Genomic DNA, 26,147 nt, shown 5'->3' on the forward strand with positions numbered 1-26,147 from the left:
GTCATGAAAAAGCTGAAGGAGCATCAAGTGAGATGAATGAATCATGTGAGGTGATAGGACAGAGAACAAGAGAGGCTCCAGTTGGATGGATAATAAGATCTAGCAGGCACAATACAAGGACATTCAGAAAAAGATGGTCTATGAAGAAGGATGGCATCATCCTAGTGTGTATGTGCAGAAAGAAACAAGAAAAAAGAAATCAAACAAAAGGACAAGACAAAAGTGAAGTTCTGAATAACTGAATTCTGGATTACACTAAGCACTGTAGGCATCTAAACTGGGTCTGCTGACAACTGCATTTTAGACCTTGGTCCTAGCTTCTGTGTGCCTCAGTATTCCAGTAATAAAGGGATAATTTCTCTTTTTCAAAGTGATATGGTAGGGTCCTCAAATACTGTGGTATAAGAAATTTCTGCGAGATGAAAAAGATATTTTAATCAGAAATGCAGAGATCAAAATGACCTTAACAGAATGCATCTTTCCTGATGAAATTCAGTGGAGACATAGGACTTGCCAGCACATAAGCGTACACTGCACCATTTTGCTGTTAAACCAGAGCGCGTGCGAGTAACCTTGTTTTAGCCTACGTGTAGTGCAAAAATCTCTTAGTAAAACGAATGAAAGTTTACTTATAGATACAAACTGAATAATAATCATGCATAAGCATTTATGACAGGAGGTGATAAATGTCTTATATCCTTGATAAAAGTAGGGAGCCTAATCTGAACTTGAAATGTTCTGGTTGGGTATTTACACTCTAGGCTACAGATGTGCCTAACCGATTATAATTTTGAAAGAGTGAAGAGAGCTCCAGTACTTGGCAGGAAGACTCTTCCACAGACTAAATCTTTAGGACTGGCCTCAACATAAATGCCAGATATGAAACTTTTATGGGGGGACAAGATGCACAATTTAATTTTTAATGATCACTTAGTAGAGACTCTGATCTATCTCATCTGAGAGACTTTCTAGCTACCTGCTAGCATATTGGATCATTATTATCTCAAAAAAAGAGTGAATTCCCACATCACCTGTCGTGGCAATGTAGGACAGTGAATGTGGTGCCTGCACAGGAATTGTAGGTTTTGTTCCTCTGTTTTCCATCGACCTGCTGTGCAGCTTACATAGCACAGTTCGCAAGTCCTCATCTGTGCTAGTTTTGCTGTCTCTTAAGTTCTGGGGTACTTGGTGCCACCTTCCCTTTCCTCTGATAAATTCTATTAAGTAGGAGCTAAATATTACCACAGGTATTACTCACTGAGGCTATTTTTTGACGATCTCATTTTCACCGCAGGTTTCTGGTTGGTGAGCTGAATATGCCAAGTCCTAAATATGTGATGAAACGGCAGTATGAGATGAGATGTGCTATACTGCACATACCAGTAAGAGAATGAAACAGAGGAATTGGATCAGCAAGGGTGTTTTGGAGCAAACAGTCCTGACTTGAAATTTTAAATCCATTCTTAAATGAACATCTTTTAAAATAGAAAGCATGAACACAAAGAATGATCTATAATCATAGTAGTGTAATGTACGTAATCTGTTTGTAACGTACTGTCCTACTAATGTAACGTAATCTGTTTATGTTAAAATAATACAGATCCAGAAACACTCTCAATTGCCTCCATTTATAATGGATTTTCCTTAAAGTACCCAAACATTTCTTTTCTACCAGGAACATGCTCTTCTCAGCTTTTATTCAATTTGATTTAATCCCTCTAACAATGAAAAGGACAAGGATGCTCAGCAAGTTAAATGGATGGCAGGCCTTGGTAACAGCTTGCTTGCTCTGGACTTAAAGAGCACTTACATCAGATGATACTTTCAGATGTCCATTTGTAAAAACTGATATACTCCACGGTATACTTAGGATTTAACAGGTTTTCAAGAAATAGGTAGAAAAGACCAGTGGATATCCTATCTGATAGCGCAGCACCTTGCTTAATGGAACATTTTAAGATAGTGTTGCTTGTTTGTATTCAAACCTCTCATAGTTTTTATGAAGAACAAACTATCGTAGGAAGTGACATGATGGATATGTGCAATGAGATAATTTTCTTTCCACGATGCCACAGTTGGAAAAGGAGAATATTTTTAAGCTGCTCTAGAAATGGAAAGCATTTATGGATAGAATAGCCAAATCCGATATATTTAAATTGGCAGCATGCTACATTTACGAAAGCCAACTTTTCTATGGAGGACACAAAAATTGCCTCCTACAGATATGTCTCTATGGTGTGCGAAAGTCCTAGTTGCACAAAACCAAGCGTGGTGATATTTTCTTGCAGACAAAACCAATAGCTCGCGGCTGGTGCTTCCTGAAACAGTATACCAGGGATCTTCCTTGCTAGTGCTGCGCAAAGCCCTCATAAAGCTACGAAATACTTTGCTGCTCACGTGAATCACTACTGAAATATTAGAGGTACGTGTAACTAAACCGTATCTTTGTGCCTGAATCCAGCAACTTTTATTAAGAGAACCGAGCGCTGGACGTGCCAGCGCGCGTGGGGCTGGAAACGCGAACGGCTGTGAAACTTAGGATAGCGATGTCATCAAGCAGTGCAACTCGGGCTGCAGGTGACATGGGTCTTAGGCCTCCTTCTCCGGCCCCAACCTCCCCCCCCCCCTCCCCCCCCGGTTTCTTCTGTGTTATCCAAGTACCTTCAAAACGACAGGGGGTTCATTGCCCGCCCTGGACGAGCAGCAACACCCGTTTCACAAGGAGCGGGGAGCGCTGGCTGTGCACGGCAGCGGGGTGGCCCGCCCGGTTTCCAGCAGCCTCAGAGCACCGCAAACGGCGGGAGGAGCTGCGATTCCCGCAGCGGAGCCGCGCAGGGCGTCTGCCCGCGGACCCGCCGGCAAGAAGCAGGGCGCACCTGGTAGGTGCAGGGGGTAGCCCTGCGCGAGGAGAGGCTTGAGAAACCTTAATTTTGCAGCCCGGACGTGACATGACAGGTCGCGGCTTTACGACGCTCCGAGATTTCTCCACGGTCTGTTAAAAATATTAACCCCCGCACACTGCTGGGGGGGGGGGTGGGAGGGGGGGGATCAGAAAGCTCCCCTCTGAGCCGTGGGGTGGCGGGGGCCGGGGGCGCCACCTCTCAGCACGCCCGCCGAGCCGGGCGTCAGGGCACGCACCCGGGGCAGCCCCACCGGCCCGCAGACCCTTCCCTTCCGAGACCCTTCCCTTCCCCGTCCCGCCCCGCAGACCCTGGAGGACGCGGCCCGCTCCGCACCGGCGCTGCGGCCCGTCCCGCCTCGCCCCGCCCCGCCCCAGGCCGCGCACTGCGGGCCGGGAGAGCGCGGGGAGCCCCCTGTCTCCCTACTCCTCCTCCCGCCGCCCGGCCCGGCCCGGCCCGGCCCGGCCCGCCTACCGCAGCTATAGGGCCGCCCTGAGGGGCGGCCAGGGCAGAGCCCGGCGCAGGATGGCCGCGGCGCCGGGCTCCCCGCTCCTCTGGGCGCTCCTCACCCTCTGCTCCGCGCAGCCGGACCCCCCCGGCTCCCGCGGGATGGGGCACAGCCTCCACCCGCCGTACTTCAACCTGGCCGCGGCAGCCGGCATCTGGGCGACGGCCACCTGCGGGGAGGCGGCGGCGGGCGGCGGCGGGCGGCCGGAGCTGTACTGCAAGCTGGTGGGGGGGCCGGCCGCTGCCCCCCTGGGCCGCGCCATCCAGGTAACCGGGCGGGGCCCCCCTCCCCTCCCCTCGCGCTGTGTTTTTGGGCGTGTGTCCCCCCCACCCCGGCCGTGCTGGCGTTACCCTGGGGTGCGTGGTCTCGTTTTCTCGAGCGTTTTCTCCTGGGTGGGTGAGTGCCACGGGCAGGGCAGCGTGGACCAGCGGGACCCCACGCAGGGAAGCGCTGGGCGGAGTGGAGGCGGGCAGCGGCGCTTCTGCCCTCGCCTCTGTCCCGTCCCGTCGTCCCCCCCCCCCGCCTCCGGTGTCCCGGCACCCTCCGGAGACCCCCCGCCGCCGCGGGGAGCGGCTGCCTCCTCCCGGTGCCGCGGCTGCTCCCGGGGATGCGTGAGCCGCTCGTCCCGCCGGGCGGCTGGAGGTGGCTAAGGGAGAACCCACGCGGTGTTTTGTGGTCCGCGGAGAGCAGCGTGGTGCTTCTGGGAGTAAAGGCAGCGAGCCTGGCGTGGAGGGGGAATGGATGGGGGACGGACTGCACTGGTAACCTCTCGCTGGAGAGCGGGCATCTTCCCGGGCGGGCGGTGGGAAAAGAAGTCCGGTTTTAGTCGGGTGGCTTTGTGGTATTTTACAAGCACTACATGTGAGGCTTCTCGTCTATGCCCTGCATTGCTCGTGGGAGGAAGCCAGAGATTCCTTGGGACGCTGACAGGGAGGATAAGCACGCAGCACAGTGAGGACGACGATGTTGTCTCCTAGCACAGCATAAGATTATTACACGCGTTTTCTGCCAGTCACGAGAAAGACAACAATAAGTGGCAAAACTCCTGTCGAAAGGGTTAATGGAAATATATTCTTCCTTTGTTAGAAACTTGTATGAACACGTCTGTTAAGGAAGGAGTAACAAATGCACCAAACTCTGTGATGTACTGCGATGGATGTTCAGTATCAGTTTGATCAGAACTTTGTTAAAGGGGGGACTTTCCTAAGTCCTCAGACCTTCCAAAGTTATTTTGTTTGTGTTCTCTCTTGGTGGGAGGAGAAGAGAGCCAGAATGAAATGGCAATTTGAAAGGGATTTTGAAAGCTTTAAGGTCCACTTTCTGACTCCAGGCAATACAGAAAGAATGCAAGTAAATTTTTAGCATCTTGGAAGAAGGGTTAGGATTTCGAAGTCTTATGAGGTGTTTGTATGTTTTCATAGTGAAATAACCCTTCGTATCTGGTTTCAGTAGAGGTTGCAATGGATAAGAGTGTCTTTCTCCTCATTTTTTAAAGGGGACCGATGCTCAAGAGAGGCAGAGAGGGCTAAGATGGTGCAGCGTATGTACTCCTTGTCATATGCGGGAAGGGAGCATACACCATCCCACAGCCTGCCCTCACTGTTCGTTAGGCAGCCACATCCAGCAGCGTGCTTTGCCCTGAACTTCTCTCTGCCATGCCTCCCTGCCTCACCGTGAAATCTCAGTTTACCTTACATCTGTGTGGTGCTCTCCATCACAAAAAGCTTTCAATGCTTTGGAGGTGCTTACAGGCTGAGTAATATGCAGTTTTCCTATTAGTAAAACTGGGCCACAGGTATTACATGCTTAAACTAAGATTACAAAAAAAGGTTGTGATGATCAGGATACTGCTTGGTCCTCTGTTTCTAACACACCTCTGAAGCTTAGGCATCCATCCCTCCATACTGAACACAACAGCCGTATTTAAAATTGCCTGAAACCACCAGGTGAATAGCAAGCCCAGTCATCTCTGCCACGTTCTCAGCAACGTGCTATAGCCCACTGCTGCAGTGAAATCTCACACTAACGTGCCTTGGAATATCAGAAATCACAGTAGAACAAAAATCGGCAAAGCAGACACCAGAATAAACATGTCAAGCAAGTGGACCAAAGCCTGTTGTGTGATGCATTGCCATTGATGTCTTCTGGAATTGTTCCCTTTATATACTAACACCCAACTGGAAATGAGGATTTCCTCTATGTAGGAAGAGGCTAGGAAGTGTGTGTGGGGGACTTCCTCTTGTTAAAATATTTGCCTTACAGGTCCTAGGTTAGAGGGCTGTTATTGTTCATGCCTGATTCGGGTTCCCAGAAGGACTACTGAAAGCTCAGCCCTGGCACCAGGAAGCATGTTGTGCCTCCTACAGTGTTTGGGCAAGCATGGATACAGCAGTATTTCTCTGTTTTTAACAAAGCCCCATTGAGATACATAACATGAATACTTCTGTGGTTTACCAGTAGTTGTGGTTCAAGAAAGGTTGGAAAGCCTTTCAAAAGGCCAGGGAAATCCAGCCGTGGAAAATGCGGTAACAGTACAATGTACGTATTATCGAGGCACTCCACCTCGCAAGTTCAAAGACAGTGTAGATAAGAGAATCTCTTCATTTGTGGAAAGTTGGAGAGAAGTGCATTAAACTCTTACGGAAGCTGAGCTTACATAGAAGGATTTAAAATCAGCGTAAGTATTCAAGTGTTGCTTCTTAAGAATCTGAGGGAAGGTCATGCGGCTTTTACATACAGTGATGGGTGTAATAGCCACCGTGTCAGGCCAGTTCAAGTTAAAGCAATGCTGTACGCTTGAGTCGCTCACCTTTGGGGCCTCTACAAGGGTGGATTGCAACTGTTGCTCTGTGAATAGGGAAATTGGAAAGAAGGTGCAGAGGGTGACCCTCATTCTGATGAAGGGAGCGGACGGCTCTGTTGCCAGTGCTTTCCCAAGCACTGAAAATAAGGCAAAGAGAGAAAGAGCAGTCCCAGCTTCATTTCTACTGCTCTGCCATTGGCCTCTCTTGTTCAGCTTGTCATTTGGTGATGTGTCTTTTAATGTAGTACCCAGCAAATCCAGAAAGAGCATTCAGAGGTCATTTAAAGCTCTTCTGTGAGGCGATCGGTGGGGTGGACAGTCCCTTCGCGGGCAGCTCAACCGAGGCTCTTAAGGCAGTGCTGGACATACGCTGTGGAAAGCAGTACGTTTCCCTTATTTAGCACGTTGGCAAGTGGGACAATGACTTAATAAGAAGACTGTTGAGTGAAGAGATGCACTGCAGTGTAAAATATTTCAGCAACTGGTAGATAAATGGCATGCCTGGTTTTGTCTGCCAATCTGTTCGCAGTGGTGTGCGGGTGTGAATTAAACCACATACCTGTCCTGCCCTGCCAGTGGGCACAGCACTGCTAGGTATTAAATACAGTGAACAAATCCTTCATTGTTGCCACTTTCTATAACTTACAGGGGAGACATTTTCATCCCTGGGTGTCTCTGGTCCACACCGGCATATTTCAGCGAACTCCTTCATGCGGTTCCAGTTTTCTCCTTCTGTCAGGAGAACCAGGGGAAAGGAGGGTGGCAAGGTCACCAGCAAATGCACACCTGCCTGCCTGATGAACTGCAGCCAAAATCAAACAAAGTCTCGAGCCCCAGTCTCCTGGATTGGAGACGTGTCCTGTAGCAGACAGGCTGAGCGTGGCTTGCCTGAGATACTGCCAGTGGGAAGCAGGGAAGGCTGCTCTGGCCGATAATTTATTTTCTTTCATTTTTTGTTTTGCTGCCTTGTTGGCAGGGTTGCTGGAATGTACTTTAAATAACTGAAACTCCATCTGTTGCAATAAAATTCTTTGAATTATGTGCCCAAAAAGAAAAAGATGGTATCTTGAGTTCAGATCAAGTGCTCTGGTATACTGAAATCACATAGGCGTGTGTAAATGTAACGCTTGCATTTCATACTCCCCATTGTTTTCTGCTCATTTAGCCTTTCTTTGAGTCTGTTTCCAGATCAGAGCTGAAACTGCTGTAGCAGCGGCTGTTGCCTGTGTGTTTCCAGCCTGATTATTGTGAATGTGAATTTGGACCATGTTTCGTGCACATTATAAAACTATTTAGGGAAGCCTGTACTGTTGTAGCACATAACATGTCAGAACTCCAAGTATACATTTGTCAGGAAAGATGCTCTGATGCGGTGGTAAATGCAGTTGTTGGTGCATAAATTGATTTCTCAGTGTATTGATTTTGCAGATAGTGACAGGATGTTCTCTGTTGTCACTGCAGACACTGGCAGCGTTGCCTGTAGCTAGCATGGGCTGATGTGGTGTCTACTGCAGCAAACTGTATCTGAATCCAGCAGTGTCCTGGCATATTGTAGCTAGTATGAAAATCAGCCAAGCCATCTTCTCTAACAGAGCTGGAGGAGAATCGTGTTATAACATGACCCCAGACATAGTTAACCAACCTATGTATGTGAGGATTTAGTAAGTCTCTAAGCAACTCTTTGAATTCTCAAGAGTTAACCCTCAGCCAGGTTGACAACTGCAGTGCTGAATTAGAACAGCTAAGGGTAGCCATGTCTTCTGGAAGCAACATCATATTCTGGGCTTTTGGAAGAGCAGGGTGAGGACGGAACCATTGCTAGATGCGAATCCTGAAATTATTAGTACTGATGCAGAAATATTCAGTGAACATCTATGTTTTGTATTTGAAAGACACAAGATGGTGTATTTGTATCACATGTGACTGATGGAGTAGTTTCCAGTCCATTAGTAACTATGGCAGATGTTTAAGAAATTCTGCTAGAGATAAACATCTTAAATTCACCAAGCTTGCAAGACTGTACCCAGCATGTGACAGCCTTAATGTTATTCCTCTATTAAAAGTGGACAAGTATGATTGCTCTGGTTACTTTACGCTGGTTACTCCGACAACAGCGGCAAACAAAATAAAGGCCATTATATGGGATTCTGTTAATACTTAAAAGGTAGGAACATACTTCGTGCCAGGCAACATGGGTTTGGAAATAACAAAAGATTTGTCACATCTTTTTGATGAAAATATGCTTAGCTAAATAAAAAGAATGGTGTAAATACTATGTTATTTAAAACATGGGTCCAACACAGTGTCAGGAACTCACTGGCGGAATGGATTAAGCAACTGTCAGATGAAGTAACCATTAAGAGGGTACTGCCATTTAATGAAAATATAATTTTTCTATTGGGGTTGTACAAAGATCTGCGCCTGGCACAGTGTAGCATTTTCACTGATTATCTCCACCCAGTAACAGGAGTAACAAGTGAATGGGACGCTAAAAATATCGCTTAATAACTAGTTACAACACTTCAGCACTAATCTTAGTAGACTGTAAAATGCAGTTTCTTGAAGATAAAAATATAACTTTTGGGGCAAGCCAAGATGCCAAATTAAAAGGCAGTTAAGTTTCCTGAAGTTTATTCATCATTATTGTACCGAGAGTACAAAGAGCTTTAGAAACTATCAAAGAGAGATTATCAGGGCATCTCTGGAGTGTGACTTTAGTTGTGGTCTGGAAATTGGGGAGTAACTTCTGCAAATGAAGATACAAGGGGATTCTTTAAAGGGAAACTTAATACTCTAAAGGATCCATTGCATTTTTCATGAATACGTATTGTTCAGAAGTCTCTGATTCAGAATGTATTATAATGGCATGAAAAAATGAAAGCAGTTATTATAAAATTGTAACACCAAATTTATAGGCAAGTAACAGACAGATTATTTTTAATGTTTTTTTTTAATACCAGGCTACGTATGTATGTGGATATTTCACGGTCTTTTAGGATAATTGAGGATAATTTGTGTGTTGGTCTTAATCCAGTTTTAAGAATCTTTGTTTCATTAATTTCCTGCAGATGCCCCTGCAGATGTGATATAGGTAATTTCACCAAAGTATCAATAAATTTGTTAACAAAGAAAGACTTGTTGTAGTTTCCTTTTAAAGAGTTTTCTGAAGTTTTAGTTTGTAACATAAAATTTAGTGTGTTTCAGGGTAGAAATGTGTAATTTAATCGCCAGGGGAATAGTTTATACGTTAAAAATTATACTCTATAAACAGAGAAACAAAACTTAACCCCATTTTTAGTCAGCACTCTAGTTCAGAATCTCGGTTAACAACAGCATGCTTCTGCAGCGCATAAGATTTCAGCTGAGACCATCCTTTTAATTTATTGTGTTTCAGGGACAGTTTTGTGATTATTGCAATGCTGCTGATCCCAGTAAAGCTCACCCGGTAACCAATGCAATTGACGGCACAGAGCGCTGGTGGCAAAGTCCTCCTCTTTCTATGGGCTTGAAGTACAACGAAGTCAATGTCACTTTAGATCTGGGACAGGTAAGTGCATGAGCTATTGGATGAGGTTTGATCATTTCTTGCATATATATACAAGCTTTGCAATTGGGAGAGATCTTTGAACTGATGATTTTAACTTCCAACACCACAGTTTTTTTGTCTGGTTTATGTTCTGTATTTTTTTACCAAGTTAACTTTATTAAAGTGATTATTTTCCTTCAGGAATTTTGATGATATGGGTGCTTGCCACTGGCATCACACAGATTTAATGACTCTGCTTTCTTGCACAGAGACTGTAACATGTTAACCTGAGGTTATGGGAAAGACTGCTCAGTTGAAACTGGGGCTCCACCTTCCCTTTCATATTCTGCTTTTCCTTTCATATTCTACTTTTGCATGGGCACAGAGAGAGAGAGAGAGAGAGATTTCATGATCCCTTACCATGCACACATTTTGAGAATAATGTTTGGAGTCTATTTTAGCCTCAGTGGTCCTTCTGGTTTCTCTATCATCCCAGCAAGATCTTCAAGATAGAAAAATACTGATGACATGGTCTAAAAAGGAAGTGACAGCAAAACCAGTGTAATGTGAATTAGTAATGTGACAGTAACATGAACACCCATCTTTCCTCTGCAGGTGATAGGCAAGTAGCTAACAGTAAAGCCTCTGTATCTGTCTGTATTTTAAATCACAGGGATGATTTCTCGGCTGCTGTAATTGGGCGCTGATCCAGTGAAATTAGTTATGCTCTGCAAGTTCACACCAGCTGAAAATACATGACTATAAATATATGTTGGGGGGTGCAAAATATATGTATACATATGCATATATATTTTGGACAGTAGTAACTGTTTATTGACTGATTGTATAGGACAGGATTTTTTGAATAGGTATTCAATGTAGTTGACAGCAAGGGGAGGAATAACTAAGGAAAGATGTTTCTCTGTGAGACTTAGCTGCCATTTTGTCAGGGATTCGGGTGCAAATTATTTTTCATCTTCTGTTACATAGGGTTTTAATGCTCCTGTCCCTCACGTGACTGGAATGGTTCTCGTTTTGAGGATATGTTCATTCAGTGTTTTTGGATCCAGTATAGCAGCAGTGCAGAAAGGCCAGACAACTTAAGACAGAGAATGTCAGTAGTTAAACTGCTGTGATTTTTGAATTTGCATTTCTATTAGTTAAATTAATAACACACCTATTTTCTTGATTGCTTTTTTCCACTGTACCACAAAAAAAGGGAGAGCTATGTGGCAGCTGATGAATTTTTAGGCCACAGCATCCACATTAGCCTAGCACACAGCGGTTGTGTTGCTCTTTTGGTTAGACTGTACAGTTGAGGAGTGTTGCATCCCCTGATGCTTTGTGCTCCTCTGAAGTGAGTTTCTCAGTCATTCTTTCCCAGCAAACTGTAGGGAAGTGTGTCTTTCAGGCTGGGCATACTGTGTAGGGACACTGAATGCAGAGCAGGGTGCTGTGAATAGGCATGGGAAGGGTTAGCTCCCAGTAAAGCAGACCTTACCTTCTGAGCTGCTTGCATCCATCGTGGTCTCTGCAAGAGGCAGAATTAGGTTGCAGGCTGTAATTTGTCTTGCAGTGCAGTCCAGCATATTTGTGACCAACACTTGTGCATCATCATCATCATCCACTTGTGTAGCACATTGCTCCATCCAAAACTTCTGTTCCTCCTGTGTACTTGTTAGCTTCTTTGGCGGACCTACTGACAGACACTTTATCTTTTATGTGTTGAGTAAAATTCTGAGAAACCTCCTTCCTTCAGAGGAAGGATGTGAACTCGGTGCCCTCTTCTCATGGGACTCCTTGGAGACCAACCACTATGTGCTAAAATTCCCGTAGTTATTAAAGGATTTCTCAGCGGGAGGCTGTGTGTTTCTCTTTACTCTGGAAAAGTCACCTGGAGAAGTGACTCTGAACTCCCTTACTTGGAAACGAGGGAGATCCAAGACAAAGGTCGAAATGACTTCAGGTCTTGTGGTCAGGAAGCGATCATTTTAGTTGGTGGATGGCTGAGGGTTAAGTAGGATTCATGTGAATTCCACCCCCACCCCACCCCCCACCCCCCCTTCACGGACATTCTCTCGTATCTGCGTTCAGTCAGTTAAACCTTAATCTCAGCATTTGTTTGAACTTGAGATTCACTTTTGACATTTTGCCTAGTATTCTCACACCCCAAATTCATACAGTAGTGCACAATATTAATAATGAGGAAGAAAATTAAATACTGTGACAGAGTAAGTCTACTCAAGTGAAGAGTCAAGTGAACAGGTAAACACTGAGACCCCAGTTCACCTTACCTTGTTTCAGGGTCCAAAAAATTAAGAGCTTAATGTGTGTTAGTCATGCAGACTTTCTCAGTAGTTGACAGAGCCAGAAATTTTCAGAGTGCAATTTCCCCTCAAGTGAGCTGAAATGAAGGGTTTGTTTTTTAAGGAAAAATAAATATTCTTAAAGTTAGATGTGTGCCTAAATATCTTGCAGAACCACAGGCTGTAATACTGAAAAGATAGCAGGGATATAGTTTTCCTCACTGAATAGTTGTCCTGTTCATTATTTTGACACAAGGCACCTTTTTCTGCAAACAAAATATGGAAATGTTTCTGCATGTGCAAAACATGACAAAGAATAAGGTATATATGTGTGCAGGGAAGCAATGACTGAGTTGTAAGTTTGTCACCAAATATTCACAATTAGAGGAAGCAGAACTTAGTGCAGTGTCAAAAGCTTTTAATTTACTGCGTTCCTGCCATTATATCTTTAAGACTGAGAGCGGAGTCCCAGTGGAGCCTTTTGCCATGGTCTGATGACAGTATTTAATTGCATAGTTGCGCCATGATGGAAGTTTGAGCACTCAGTACCATGGAGTTGGAACAGAACACCCACCTGCTGCTACTTCTGTTCCACAAGGGCTATGGGTGATTTTGAAAATCAAAATCCCTTCAGGATGTTAAATCTTTCTGCTAGAAAAATGCTCATTTTGCTGTACTCTGTAATATGAGAAAAAGCAAAAACCTTAAAGCAAAAGCCCTGTTTTACTTCCTTTTCTGACTTTTTCTACTATAGTTACATTTCTAATCAATCACAGTCCTTCTGAATAATAATTATAATGTTTATCCCTGAGGCAGTTTCTCCATCCTGTTAACATACCTGCTTATACTGTGGCTATTCCTGACTTGTTTAAAATACTTGGATCAAATGAAGTCTCATTTATTCCTTTAATTGGTCCTGATATTTCCAATGTAGTTTTCAACATATTTTAAACTTCTGAATCCAGAATATCTGACTGATGTTCATTGCCCTTCCCCTGACTCTTTGGATTGCCTAATTTTAGCAGGTGTGCCCTCATCTTTGGCTTGCTTATTGCTTTGCAGATATTACAGCAATAATCCCCCAGGTATTTTTCTAAACTCTGTCTTCAGAAGATGAAGGTTCAGGATAGCATGATAGTGTATGATGAAAAAGAAATGTCTAACTGTTACACTTCAAAAAGTGTAGTCCACAAATTTTATTGTTGCTTTTAGTTATGTGTCATTTTTGTACTGTGCTTTTGTGGCAATAATACATAGTGATGAAAGACTCGGGCTTGGTGAAGTCTTGTGTACTGATATGTTGAATAGTTTTTATGTAGCGATATTACTAGTCACTGTTGTAAATTAAAGGCACACAGTGGAATGTAATGTCCAAATTAGTACTTTTTATTAGGGAGGGAGGGAAACTCAACCATAAATGTAAGATCGGTGGTATGGCCCGTGGAGGACTTTACGCTTTAACGTTATCTGCCAATTAAAGCATGTCAACATTTTGTAATAATCCTCGCAGTTTGGCAAATGTTCTGACTTGTTCTTTTATATAGTAGGTATTTCTTAATGGGTTTAATTCTTATATTTGATAGCAAGCCTTTACGTCCATAGTTTTACAAACACTATCTGTTGTTGGGAATATTAATCAGCTTTGGCTAACTGTTGTTATGAAAAACAGTTGTTCTAAACTTACGAAAGATTGATGTAACTTCTTAAAATATGTGTGAAATTACATCTAATTTAACTGTCATTCTCTAAAATATAAAGTGTCCTGTAGGCCCTTCTCCTGTAGGGAGAAACTGTCAAGGTGATGGGAGACTCATCTGCATTGAACTGGACTTCCAAAAATAGTCATTGCAGTCATTGTGCTTGACTATTGATGACTTTATATTGCTGCTGACCCTGAAATTAGACCGAGCTCTGCTGTGGAATTTTGTAACCTTTATACTAACACCGAGAAGTCCTACAAATTAGGGCATGAGAACCACTGCGTAAAGCTTCTGCAGTCCTACAGAACTGCCCCAGCAGCGAGACAAAGCCTTTCCTCTGGGACCCCTGCACAGCTCTGCCTCTGCAGCAGCACTGACCCCTGCTCTGCAGTTTTGGTTCGCACTGGGGAGAAAAGGGGCTTTTAAGTCTGGGGAAGGTACAGTACCCTGCAGTACCCAAAAATGGGGCTGCTAACAGCACAGAGAATCTTGGGTTACTTTGTATTAGAGAACTCTTGTTCTGAATATTTCAGTTTGTGCAGGAAGCTGATTGGGGATCATGCCACAAAACACTATGCTTTGAAGGTAGCTGATTTTGGCTTATACCACAGTAAGGTGAATCTACTTGTGAACTCTAGATTAACGCAGCTTCAGCTGATCAAGTAGCAGCTGTCCCATAGAAGTTTTGAAAAGTTGTATCAGGTAATGCATGCTCCATTTATTCCTCAGTCACACCGCAAGCAGCTCATTCTGAGCTGAGCTGCCAGCCTTAATCAGGAAAATACCGTAAATACATCCTTTCTTGCTTATGTGTTGTCCTTTAAGATGTAGTCAATGTGTTGTGTTTTCTTAAAGCTTTAATTAAAGACCTTTCGAATGGCTCAGCATTTTTTTTCTTACGTTTGCATTAATGATCTGTGTCGTCGGCTTTAGAACATGTTTTTGGTATTAATTTGGTATTATTCTTAAAATATACAGAAAAAGTCTTGCAAGTCTTGCTCTCCTTTGCTTTCCTGACACTGTCTTCCTCTGGTTCTTCTTCAGCATCCCTTTAGGAAGGTCTTTGTTCCCACTCATTGATCTCCCTTCCCTCCATGTCTGTACTTCTGCTTCTCCTACCTCCCTTCCCATGTTCATTCCTACACATTACTTTCATGTTATGATACGTTGTCCTAAATACTCACTTTGAACTTGGTATGGTAAAAGCAGAACTTCTGCTGATAGCCTCCAACCCTCCACACTTCCCTGTGTTTCCTTCCAGTGCTGACAGTACTACTGTGTTTTTTTTACTTTGGGCTGCAGCCCTCATAAGGGGATGTTTATCTCCTGGACAACTGAGGGCTGAATCATAGAAATCCTTTCCCATATGAATAGCTTCAGTGTTCTGTGAAGAAATAGGCCATATGTAAGAAATAATTATGAGCATTGAGTTGGTCTTTGTCCAAATCCCAATGGAAAGTGGCTGCATAAGAAATTTCAGGGTAGTAACTGACAATCATTAATGTATTTGCCTGCAGCCTTGGCAAGAAGACCAAGGACCGATTGAACCTGGACAATGGACTACCCTTTCATTTCTGGAAGTGTTCCTTCTTTCCAGAATACTGCCTGTGAAGTGGGGAGAGCTTCTCCCTTCTGGTCCTGGCCATCAACTGTGACTGGTTGAGAAAAGACTTAACATCTCCAGACATGTCAATGAGGCATACTTGCAGGCACTGACTTACATAACTAAATAAAATTGTAGCTTTTTAGTGTCAGGGGCTAGTTAAATGAACAAGCGATACGAATACAACATGTACAGTGCTAACTGAACAACACTGGCAGTCCTGCATTTATTCTTGGCTTCTGCACCCCAGACTGTGAAGCTGACATGCAAGGAATGACTTTGGCATGCTGTGTAGAGGGAGCCTCTCCAGTCACTGTCACTGTTTATGCACCATTAGCATTGCTGTATATACATGTACATGGTTAAACTGTATAGAACACATTCAGTGGATCTAAAGCCCACACGGGCTTTTCTCTACACCTCTGCCATAGCTGCTTTTCCACATACCCAGAAGAGTAGCTGGCAACTGCCAAAAAAGCTGGTTCAGCTCTCTCTAGTTGGCATTTTTTGATGTTACAATTTCATCTGCAAAATACATTGTTGGGGAGTACCAACTACTGACTGTCAGGAGTGTTTTATTAAGCCTCTGGATCTGCAAGGGTGCCTCAAGTCCTACTGAGAGGTTACTGAAGAAAGGGATGCTGGACTTTTTGCAACCACAAGAAATCAAAGCCTTTCATTATAACCAGCATACGTGGGATTTTTATTTCATTTAAATAGCTTGTTATTTTTATGTTTTGGTCCTTGAGAAAAATTAATGCTCAAGACCTTAAGGCTTCCTTACATTAAGAAACTAATGGACCGACCCTGTGAAATCAGTGGCACTAAGGTGTGTTCTGGAGCAGGTGCTAAGCACACACAGTTCACACTTCCTTGAATCCCCCTCCTGCACTGGTCCATGTCTGAGAAGTTCATTTTAGGTACTGAATGATCATCAGATTTCTGCCTCTTTCTCACCTTCTTTACTAAGGTATCCAGCAAGCAGAGAAAGGTTGCATGTCTGCTAATGCAGGGCATCTTTTGCAGAGGTCCTTCAGTGCAGGGACCTCACTATCTTCTGCATAATGTGCAACGCCAACCTCAGTGACATTATTCAAGGTAATGTCAGAAGCCTAGCAGAACAGTCATACAAGTTGAGAGAAGTTTTGGTGGTGTAGATATCTGCTAATACAGTCTGAGGAAATACTATCGTGCTGGAAATAGCTGTTCTCTGTACTTCTACAATTCAGGTTCCATGAAGAGAGATTGTTGTTGATGTCTCTTTGAACGCATCTTGAGATATATAGAATGCCTCAGATAGATGATCTACCTGGCTCTAGTTGTGTTCTTGTTATTACAACACTCCAGGAATTTCTGTTCTTCATGAGCCAAAAAGGGAGAACAATCCTTTGCTACATTTGCAGCACACAGCATAATGATTGTTCAGAACGTATTGTGTTTTTCATTTGTACTAGTTTATGTCCAGCATTTAACTAACAAGTCATTCCAGTATTTTAGTATTCTGTATTGAGTCTATGGTGGTAGGAATGGAGGAAATATACTATGCTTTTCTACACCTTTCTTCCATTTGCATATGTATTTCAGGAATCAAATAGATCTTGGAAATTCCTCTGTTTAAAGAGTTGTTTAAACTTCCAAGGAGAAAAGAGAGAAAAGATTTTTAATTACTATTATTGTAATTTTTTAGAATTCTCATGAGAATGCAATGGGTCATAGGACGTTTTCTTCCTGTTGGGTTAAAACAAGTAATATGCATGCTGTTAGAGATCACGAATATTGTATCGTCAACAAGAATGGTACAGTGTGATTCTCATTCAGTTTAAATGAGCCCTTTTAAGACAGTCTTCAATTCACCTGTAAGGGCTTCTATAGAAATGTTTCTGGTTTTGTAATGTAATATTGGCAATTCCTAACGCTGAATTATAATTTCCATTCTCAGGTGAGGAAAAGATTTTTCTCATTCTACTGGATGATTTTTTTAAAATTTTATCTGGGTTTTTATAAATCTTCAAGGCTACTGCCTGCAAGAACATTTCAAATCTGAACAAATGTGAGTGAACAGGAAAAGGTCACATCAATATGGAACTAGTTAAATTCCAGCTGTTGACAGTCCATCAGGTTTGACCCATGCTGCTAGATTACAGCGGGATATGGTGTTGGGACATTTACAGGAATACATCCTCTTTCAAGCATCCATTTCCAGAGTGGATTGTTTCTATTACTGGAAACAAAATATGGGTTCTACTTTTAAACCTAATTCTTTATTCATATAAGAAAACTGTCAGAACTTTGATTAAGCCATATTTCAGATGTTTTGATGATTTTTTAAAACACTATTATATAATTGCACCAAAAAAGCAGTTATTTTTAATGTTTACTTACATTTTTAACACTCCTTTTGAAAAATGGTTGTTTTTTAATGAAAGAAATTTGACTTAAAAGCAACCAAATAAACATTTTTTCAAAAATGAAGAAATTCACTTCCTTTTTTCCCCAAACTGAATGACTGAAGAATAACATTGCTTTGAGTTTGTTATGCCTTTTTTTCAGGGTAGGTCTTATTTCTATCAATGCAATGGGTTCAAGATTTAAATTAGTGAAATGCCAGCATAGAATATGTGCTTAAAATTGGCTTTAATGACTGCTTTTCTAGGTCTTACGTCAGCAAGGTTACTTTAGTTAGGATCTATCTTTAGTTAGGATTTATTTGATAAGCCAAGGATTATTTCTCTTCCATTGTTGCCTCATCAGATCTGAAGAGAGACCATTCATCAACTTGGTCAGTATTCAATCGTAGTGGAAATTTGGATTTTCAGGTGCTATTCTGCATCCTTGATCCAGGTCAGAACCAAATCGTTGGCAAGACAGATGATAGTGTTGGTGACTAAGTTTTGGTGATATATTGTCATTAACTAACACTAATTTAAATTTTCTCGAGATCTATCCCTTTCCCCTTTCTGAATGTGACTGTACAAACCCAAGCAGTATATCAAACTGTGAGATGTAAGGAGAGATGCGTGTGAATTGAAGGTTTTCATATGCAACAGTAGTTTGTTGCCATACATTTTTTCTTTCATTTTGTGATTTGCATGGAAGTATGCAAAGTGTGGTGCTGGGAGACAGTTCTTCAAGCATTGGCAGACTTGCGGAGTTCCTGACAAAAAACGCATATTGGAGTGTACTTCAGCTTCACATGCATTGAGTAGTCATAGGCTTAAGCAAATTCCACAGCTGCACAGTAGATGTGGCATACAGGTGTTTGACAGGTGCCACATGCTGATTCAGCTGTGTTACTCTTGTGTGCCTTAATTTTGTCTGCTTTTTTCTTTAGACGCTTATGAAAGCTTATAGCCCAGTGTGACACTGATGTACAAGGGAGCTTGTCTCATGTTTCTTCAGCAGTGTGGAAGCACTGTGGAAATGGAATTCACTGCTACTATTTTGCTTACACTAATGAGAAGGTATCACCTGTTACAAGAGGCGAGATGAGACTGACTGTGTCAGCACTTTGAGTAGCGTCTGATTGAAAGAATATAATAACTATGACAAGCTGAAGCAGATGTTGTCTGCTTTTTTGGAGAGTAGGTAGAAGGTCATTGTTGTAATGATTCCACAATGTGACTGCAAGCAGTGGGGCCCCGGAGAAGGCAGGACCTTTTCTATATGCTTCCTTTGTTTTCTCTTGAGCTTTCTAAACCATTTATCTTGATTAAGTCTGGGTCAATCAACACACAGAGTGCTATCCACACTTGTTAACATGCATATAAGGATGGGACTCCCAAAGACCATAAAGCATAGGGGAGGCAATACCCCTTGAGAGATTCAGCTGGCCAAAAGCAAGAACATGAAGCACTTTTTTTTAAGAATTTCAGAACTATCATGCTTTCCTGGGAGGATACCAGTCTTCGCATTGAATGGCCATACTGGATGACATATGTCTGTATGGCCAATATCCCTACTCTGAAACTTGCCAGTCAAGTAGCAGAAGTTACTTAGGTAAAGAGTATCAGAAGCTCAGTAAGAGCAAATCTTGCCACAGTCCCCAGAGTATTCACCTATTTCTGACAATCGGCGTAGGGACTTTTTGTCGGTAATTTAAGGGCATTAGTCCACCTATGCAGTCATTGCACATAGTTCTGGGCTTTGTCAACAGAATGGCTGCCACTTTCTTTGCTTGACACTGTTGCCTAGTAAGTAATTTTCCATATGTAGATACTGTCAGGCTACTTAGGTACTTAATTTAGTATCACAGGAGGTGAAGTTGGCGCTTGTCAAGCTGTGTTAAGTAGGCAGGATAAATTCCAACACTTACATGAAATGGTTTTTTTCCCCAGCTATCTGTCCACTGATCTAGGTAAGCAACATTCAGCAAATCAACAGTTTCTGAAATAGGTTTGAAGGTATGACACCTGCTGCAGTGATGCCTTTTTGTGTATAGAACAGGCAGTTGCCCTGGATAGTTGTTGTACATGCTGAATTAAGTGAAAGCACAACAAAAAAGCTTTCTGGGATATGAGGTTATTATCATGAGAGCATGCTCCATGAAGTCCCTGAATTCCTCCCATTTCTCCGTGAGAAGGTTTTACTTTCTTCTATGAATACTTTTGGTATTCAGAAGCTGATGTCTGAACTAGATGTGTGAAGATTGAGGCTGCACGTAGCCGTATGACTGCAATGTGCATGTGGCCACGGGATTGGCATGTGCAGTACTGGTTAGGGACAAGTATTTCCAGGTATCTGCTCCACTGCGTTGTTCACTGTTTGCATCTGGCTCTTGGTGGCCCCAGCTGGTATGACAGCTATTGAATTGGTCTTAGCTGAATGGGCCAGGCATGGCAACAGGTGCTGTTCCCAGTTGGTGGTTGGGAGCTTGTACGTACTTGTGGTTTGGAGCCTAATAACCTTTGCAAAGTATTGGCTTCAGGGTTATGACATGTGTGATGTCTGAGCAAAGATAAACTGCATGGGTGTATTTGATGTGAGGGCTCTGGCAGCAGTTACTTGACAGACCGTTGTTAACTCCCTGCCTCCCCCACCAAAGAAAGAATCTCTTGCAAGCACATGATTCTGAGTTGAGGTTGTTGAGTGGGAAATTCTGGTGCAGCTTCACTTGAATATTGACTGTACCTCCATATTGCATCACTTTTATTGACAGGTCATATCCATGTTGTGGTTGTTTAAATTCTAAATGACCCTTAGAATCAATCTGTGTTCAACCTTTAATGTACAGGTAATTTTACTGATGTTCTGATTTTTATGACTGTGGACTATCCCAAGAGGCTTACAGTAAGATTTCCTTTCTTGTCAAATCCATTTTTGCTCTAGTGTTTGGGAGCTTTCTGTCTCTGTGGTCTACTGCTGTGATACACAATGAGCACCTAAAGAAGCCAGATGGGACTCTTGGCCTTGGGAACCCTGAGCTGATGAAGCTCTTTGAGCTGTTTCAGACAATGAATGAGCTACCAGTCATAAGAATCTTTCCCATTTATTTGATACCCACAAAACTCTGGGGTGGCTTACTTCTGTTACTTGGAAAGTCTGTCCAGTGGCAAAATTATCTAGAAATATTCTTAAAGTGAGGAACACTATCAAAGGCAACCAAAGGAGTCCCAGTGTAAAGAGTGTGCATTTTCTCTTATGTCATTGTGATTTTCCTTGACTACAAGCACAATTACATGATTGGAATGCAACACAGATGTACCAGGATGCTGCAAAGGTATCTTAGCTCAATGATGTGTTGAGATGCTAACTTTTCAAGATTAAGTACTATACCCTTAACACACCAAAGCAATCAGTCATGTGCAAAACAGAGCTGTTCTGAAAGATGATGGCATTTAACACAGTCCTATCGCAGTTTTCTTAATGTATTGGAGCACGTTGCCAGGTGAGGTAGCCAGCTGAGAATCTGACCTATTATTTTAATGGGAATGAAACTGCAGGGTTAACCTTCTCACTGTACACTAAAGAAAAGGTGTTTATTGACATTAGTTTTAGTATTGTGGTACTTTTTATAGAGTTCTAAAAGCTCCTGATAAGTTCTATATATATTCTGTTACCAGCTCTTCCATGTTGCCTATATCATTATCAAGTTTGCAAATTCTCCTCGTCCAGATCTCTGGATCTTAGAAAGATCAGTGGACTTTGGAAGAACTTACACTCCCTGGCAATTTTTTGCTCGTGAGTATCAATCCTTTCATCCCTGCTCTTCTGTGGACAGGTTTCTTCAATCACTTGCCCAGTAGCAGGAAAGTCAGACCATAGGGCTCACTAAAGGTTTCAACTGCAGTGAAGACAGTGAACATCAAATACATTTATCTTGTCTTAGTTATCCACAATAAATTAGTGACAAGAGTGTAACTAAAAATGACTATGATATTTTGAAAGTGTAACTCAGCACATGAATATTTTTCAGTCTGAGAATTTTTGTTTTGTTTTGTTTGTCTTGGTTTTGGGGTATGTCAGAACTACAGTGTCCTTCATCCCATGGGACCCTGGAGTAACTTGCAAAAATCAAAGTGAATTACAAATGCAAAATCTTGGAGTACATATATAGCTTTTTTTATGGTGATATGAGAAATATTGTGCCATGTCTTGTCAGGCACCACTGAACTGCTTAGGACGAGAAATTATTTGTGTTTAGGAATTTCCATTTTTTTTATGCTGAGTGACACAATAACTGTTATTATGCAGTTACGGGGGAGAATTTACTTGAAAGCACAGGGGATGCTTCTTCGTTAATTTAAATTAGAATAATGGTGTTTATTTTCACATATAAAAATAATTTTGTTCTTACTTGACTAGACTCCAAAGCAGATTGCTTGGAGCACTTTGGAAAGGAAGCTAATCTTCCAGTGAGGAGGGACAGTGATGTCCTTTGCACCACAGAGTACTCTCGCATCCTGCCACTTGAAAATGGAGAGGTAAGTGCTTTTTCGGGAAAGTAATGTGTAATGCTGGAAGCAGACGGCATTGGTTTCAGAAATTTACTGTTTCAATAAAAACCTAGAACTGGAAGTAATTTTTCAGCTATGACTGCTTGAATCTACGTTAATAAGTCTGTAACCAAGCACTTAAGTAGCTGTTGAGATTTTTGGAGGTGAGCTGGCTCCTCCTAACTTTCACCATTCCCTGTGGGGGTAGGGGTTGCTCAGAGCCACCTGTGTTGATTTTTATCATGATTTAGGTACCTCACTTCAGCCATATGCATTTGAAGGTGTTGACCGCATTTTCTGAACACTTCCAATGTACATAGCAGAACTTACTGCATCAGAATTGCTTGTGGGAGTAGAGGCTGTAGAAACAGATATTTACCATTCAATAATAAGTAGCTGTTTAAGAAAAGAATATATAAAATGCTACACATTTATAATATAATACATGTGTTTGGAGAACGTTGCTCTGATTTGAGCGGTTGTTCCTTGCTAGGCAGAACTGTGGCTTGTGTTATTTGAATGAATGTTAAACTCCAGGCTGTGCTGATGGCTCCTGCTGACATTCTCCTGTTAGGCCTGATGTGGTTAGAATCCAGATCTGAAGTCCTCAAGAGTTATCCAGAGTTTTGAGCATATGGACCTGTGGTTGTAGTTTCATATTATAGAATTTGTTTATTAGCATATCTGTAAAATTTTCCTAATAAAATATTGTAAAGAATAATTTCCATAGAAGAACACTGCTGGTGACAACACTTGTTACCTGCTGTGTGACTTTTCCTAAAGGAACGCTGCTGCAACAGAACCGTTACCATTCCCTTGTTATACGTTTCAGAGTATAGGAGCCGACTGAAAATAGAAATCTGGTCAGTTATAAATAAATGAAAGTATCTTACTCAGTCCTGTACGTGCACACTGGATTGTTAATTTAATAGAGATTCATGATTGCTGGGCTGCTGGCATCTGTTTCTTTAAAAAATAAAAAAGTACCGGAGCCCTTGTTTTGAAAGTCAGATAAACCTGCTTTAATGTGAGGGGATTTTCTAAAGCAACACTGTGTACTTTCTTCCAAAAGACCATTAATACGCTCCCAGGCACTGGACCTGGTAACAATAATATTTTCCAGGAATGTTTGTGCCTTAACCCAAAAATAAATGTGCTTTGGGAAAGAGCCAAAACCTGATGTTTTTACTCAGGCAAAACTCCCATTGACACTATCAACTGTTAATATAACTATTTGCAACTATTCTTATTGTTTTTCCTACTAAAACATGTACTTTTTGTGTGTTATAGAGGCACTTTTTTCTGTGATGTGCCATATGGGTAATGAGAATTCAGGAGGGTCCAAGACTAACAACACTATTTTTCCCAGTGTCCTGGCTTCAGTATGAAATAAGTAGTTGTTACTGCAAATATGCTCAGAAACGATAGTAAGTTTTTGGATTTTTATTAATGTTGCTCTGTGCCACTACTGACATTTGCAGCTGATATATTTTAACAAAAAATGTGCTTACTTCTTTGTTAGATTGTAGTATCTTTGGTAAATGGCCGCCCAGGAGCAAAAAACTTCACTTACTCGTCTAGTCTTCGAGAGTTCACAAAAGCAACAAACATCCGCCTTCATTTTCTCAGAACTAATACGCTTCTTGGACACTTGATATCAAAAGCTCAACGAGACCCCACTGTAACCCGTAGAGTAAGTACTGTTTTCACCGAGATAGTCTCAACAAACCTATTCAGCATGTTAAGAGACCAAACATGATATGGATGTTTTACGTTTGCAACATCCTAACAATCAAAATTTACAGTGACCCACCTTTAAATCCCCATATTTTCTCTAGGTTTGCTTGAGACAAGAAGGTAACTGGGTCAGAACAGATTTATGGAGGGAAAGTAATGATTAATGATTTTGTAACAGACCGTCTTCTTTCCCTGTTTTCAAATATGGAAGGAAGTTGGGTGCATCACGGGAGCTATAATGAGCCAAAGCGGAAATCTTCTAAACTATCTTATGCAGAACTGAGGAACTAAATCTTTTCAGCTTTATTTGACACTACTTTCCTTATTTATTCAAAGAAAGATTTTCAGGAAACAGTACCTAAGTTTCTGAAGGAGCAGGAATCGAAGGGTGTACTCGAAAATTACTATCTTTCCACAAATAGTTTGAGATGTCTAGGTATTTTCAGTGGATTTTGGGCTCTCCAAGAGCTTGAAAGCCAAAGTCCCACTCCCATTCAGTGGGGAAATTTAAGGAAATTCAGTTCCCTCAAGGGAACATGGCATAGAAATTCATATACTTAGAAAGATTGCAGACTTCATATTGTATTGTTATTTTTAACCTTTTCATTTAAAATGAAGATTCGGTAACAATTGGAGGAAACCTTGGGGTGAGGCACTGCACAAATGTGTGTGAGGGTTTCTGCATCAAAAAACATAAAACTATTCCAGTTACTTGATAGCGCTCCCAGTAAGTACTGTTATTGTCTTAAGTGAATTTTAAGATGTTGCTCACAGGCAGATGTAAAGGCAGCATTTAGTTTGCTTGGCAAGCAGCACAGCTTTATTGTAAGGAAGTTCTGATGTTATCATAGCCATGGTATATAAGATAGATGAATGAAATGTCAAGTACTTTATTAAATTGTTTAAGAGAGCACAAGTTTTTATTGTAGAGACCTTCCAAGTCTAGGAAATAGTTAATATTTTTAAGGAGAATCTTTGTGTTAAACTTCTTATAGAAACAGATGAAAACCAGACCAGTTCTGTTCTCCTATCCAAGTAACTGCCTGGCTTCCCCTGTTAATGGTTTGAGTTCATGACACACTGAATTATATAGAGTATGTTTTATGTCTACACTGTGACAGTTTGGCCTATTAATTCTTTTGGCCTATAGCTAATTTGACTTATTACTGACCAGTGACAGCACAGTCACTGTTAGTAGTAAAGCGTAGCCCTGCAAAGCTGTGTAAAACTATAGACTGCGTTGTGAAGACTCTTCTATCAAAAACCACTGTCAAATATGTTGGTGAGAGTCACAGTGATCCTTTCTAGCTGTGCTGAAAACACTGAAAGATTTTTCTTGAAAGTTTTTACTTGGAAGTTTTACTTAAAGTGTGAAAATGGTAGGCATAGTTAGAAATGAATGTGTATATTTGAGTAGATATAGTTCAGAAGGCAAAAAATATTTCCTAGTCTGTATATCCCACCTGCGGTAGAGCAAAGAGCTACTTGGAAAAGCTCTCTGCCTTGGGAAGCATCTGGTCTGTGCCAGCCAACTCCACCTACATAAAAGTAGAGAGTGTATATGCAACTGAAGTGAATCACAGAATGGTTGATGTTGGAAGGAACCTCTGGTGGTCCTTAGATCCAACCCTCGCTGCTCAAGCAGGGCTACCTAGAGCCAGTTGACCAATACCATGTCGAGACGGCTTTTGAGTATCTCCAAGGAGGAAGACTTCACAACCTCTCTGGGCAACCTGTGTCAGTGCTTGGTCACCCTCACAGTGAAAAAGTGTTTCCTGATGTTTAGAGGGAACCTCCTGTGTTTCAGATTGTGCCCATTGCCTCTGGTCCTGTCACTGGGTACCAGTGAGAAGAGCCTGGCTCTGTCCTCCTTGCACCCTTCTTTTGGGTATTTATACACCTTGATAAGTTCCCCCTTGAGCCCTCTCCAGGCTGAACAGTCCCAGCTCTCTTGACCTTTCCTCATAGGAGATATGCTCCAGTCCCTTCATTATATTTGTGGCCCTTTGCTGGACTCTCTCCAGTACGTTAATATCTCCCCTGTACTGGGGAGCCCAGAATTGGAACCGGTACTGCAGCTGTGGCCTCACCAGTACGGAGTAGAGGGGAAGGTTCACCACTGAGACAGTCTG

At 42.2% G+C, this 26,147-nt stretch overlaps 1 protein-coding gene across 1 annotated transcript in view; it reads left to right on the plus strand.

Annotated features, from left to right (window-relative positions):
• The first annotated feature begins 3,419 nt into the window (after positions 1-3,419).
• Positions 3,420-26,147, plus strand: part of LAMA3 (laminin subunit alpha 3) — a 121,199-nt gene continuing 98,471 nt past the window's right edge. The window contains exons 1-5 of the mRNA XM_049827320.1: positions 3,420-3,674; positions 9,606-9,758; positions 21,406-21,523; positions 22,148-22,266; positions 23,801-23,971. Coding sequence (XP_049683277.1) covers positions 3,426-3,674; positions 9,606-9,758; positions 21,406-21,523; positions 22,148-22,266; positions 23,801-23,971 — 810 coding nt within the window. The 5' untranslated portion in view covers positions 3,420-3,425. The remainder of the gene's footprint in view (positions 3,675-9,605; positions 9,759-21,405; positions 21,524-22,147; positions 22,267-23,800; positions 23,972-26,147) is intronic.

Source organism: Accipiter gentilis, chromosome 2 (assembly GCF_929443795.1).
Source record: "Accipiter gentilis chromosome 2, bAccGen1.1, whole genome shotgun sequence".
NCBI lineage: Eukaryota > Metazoa > Chordata > Aves > Accipitriformes > Accipitridae > Astur > Astur gentilis.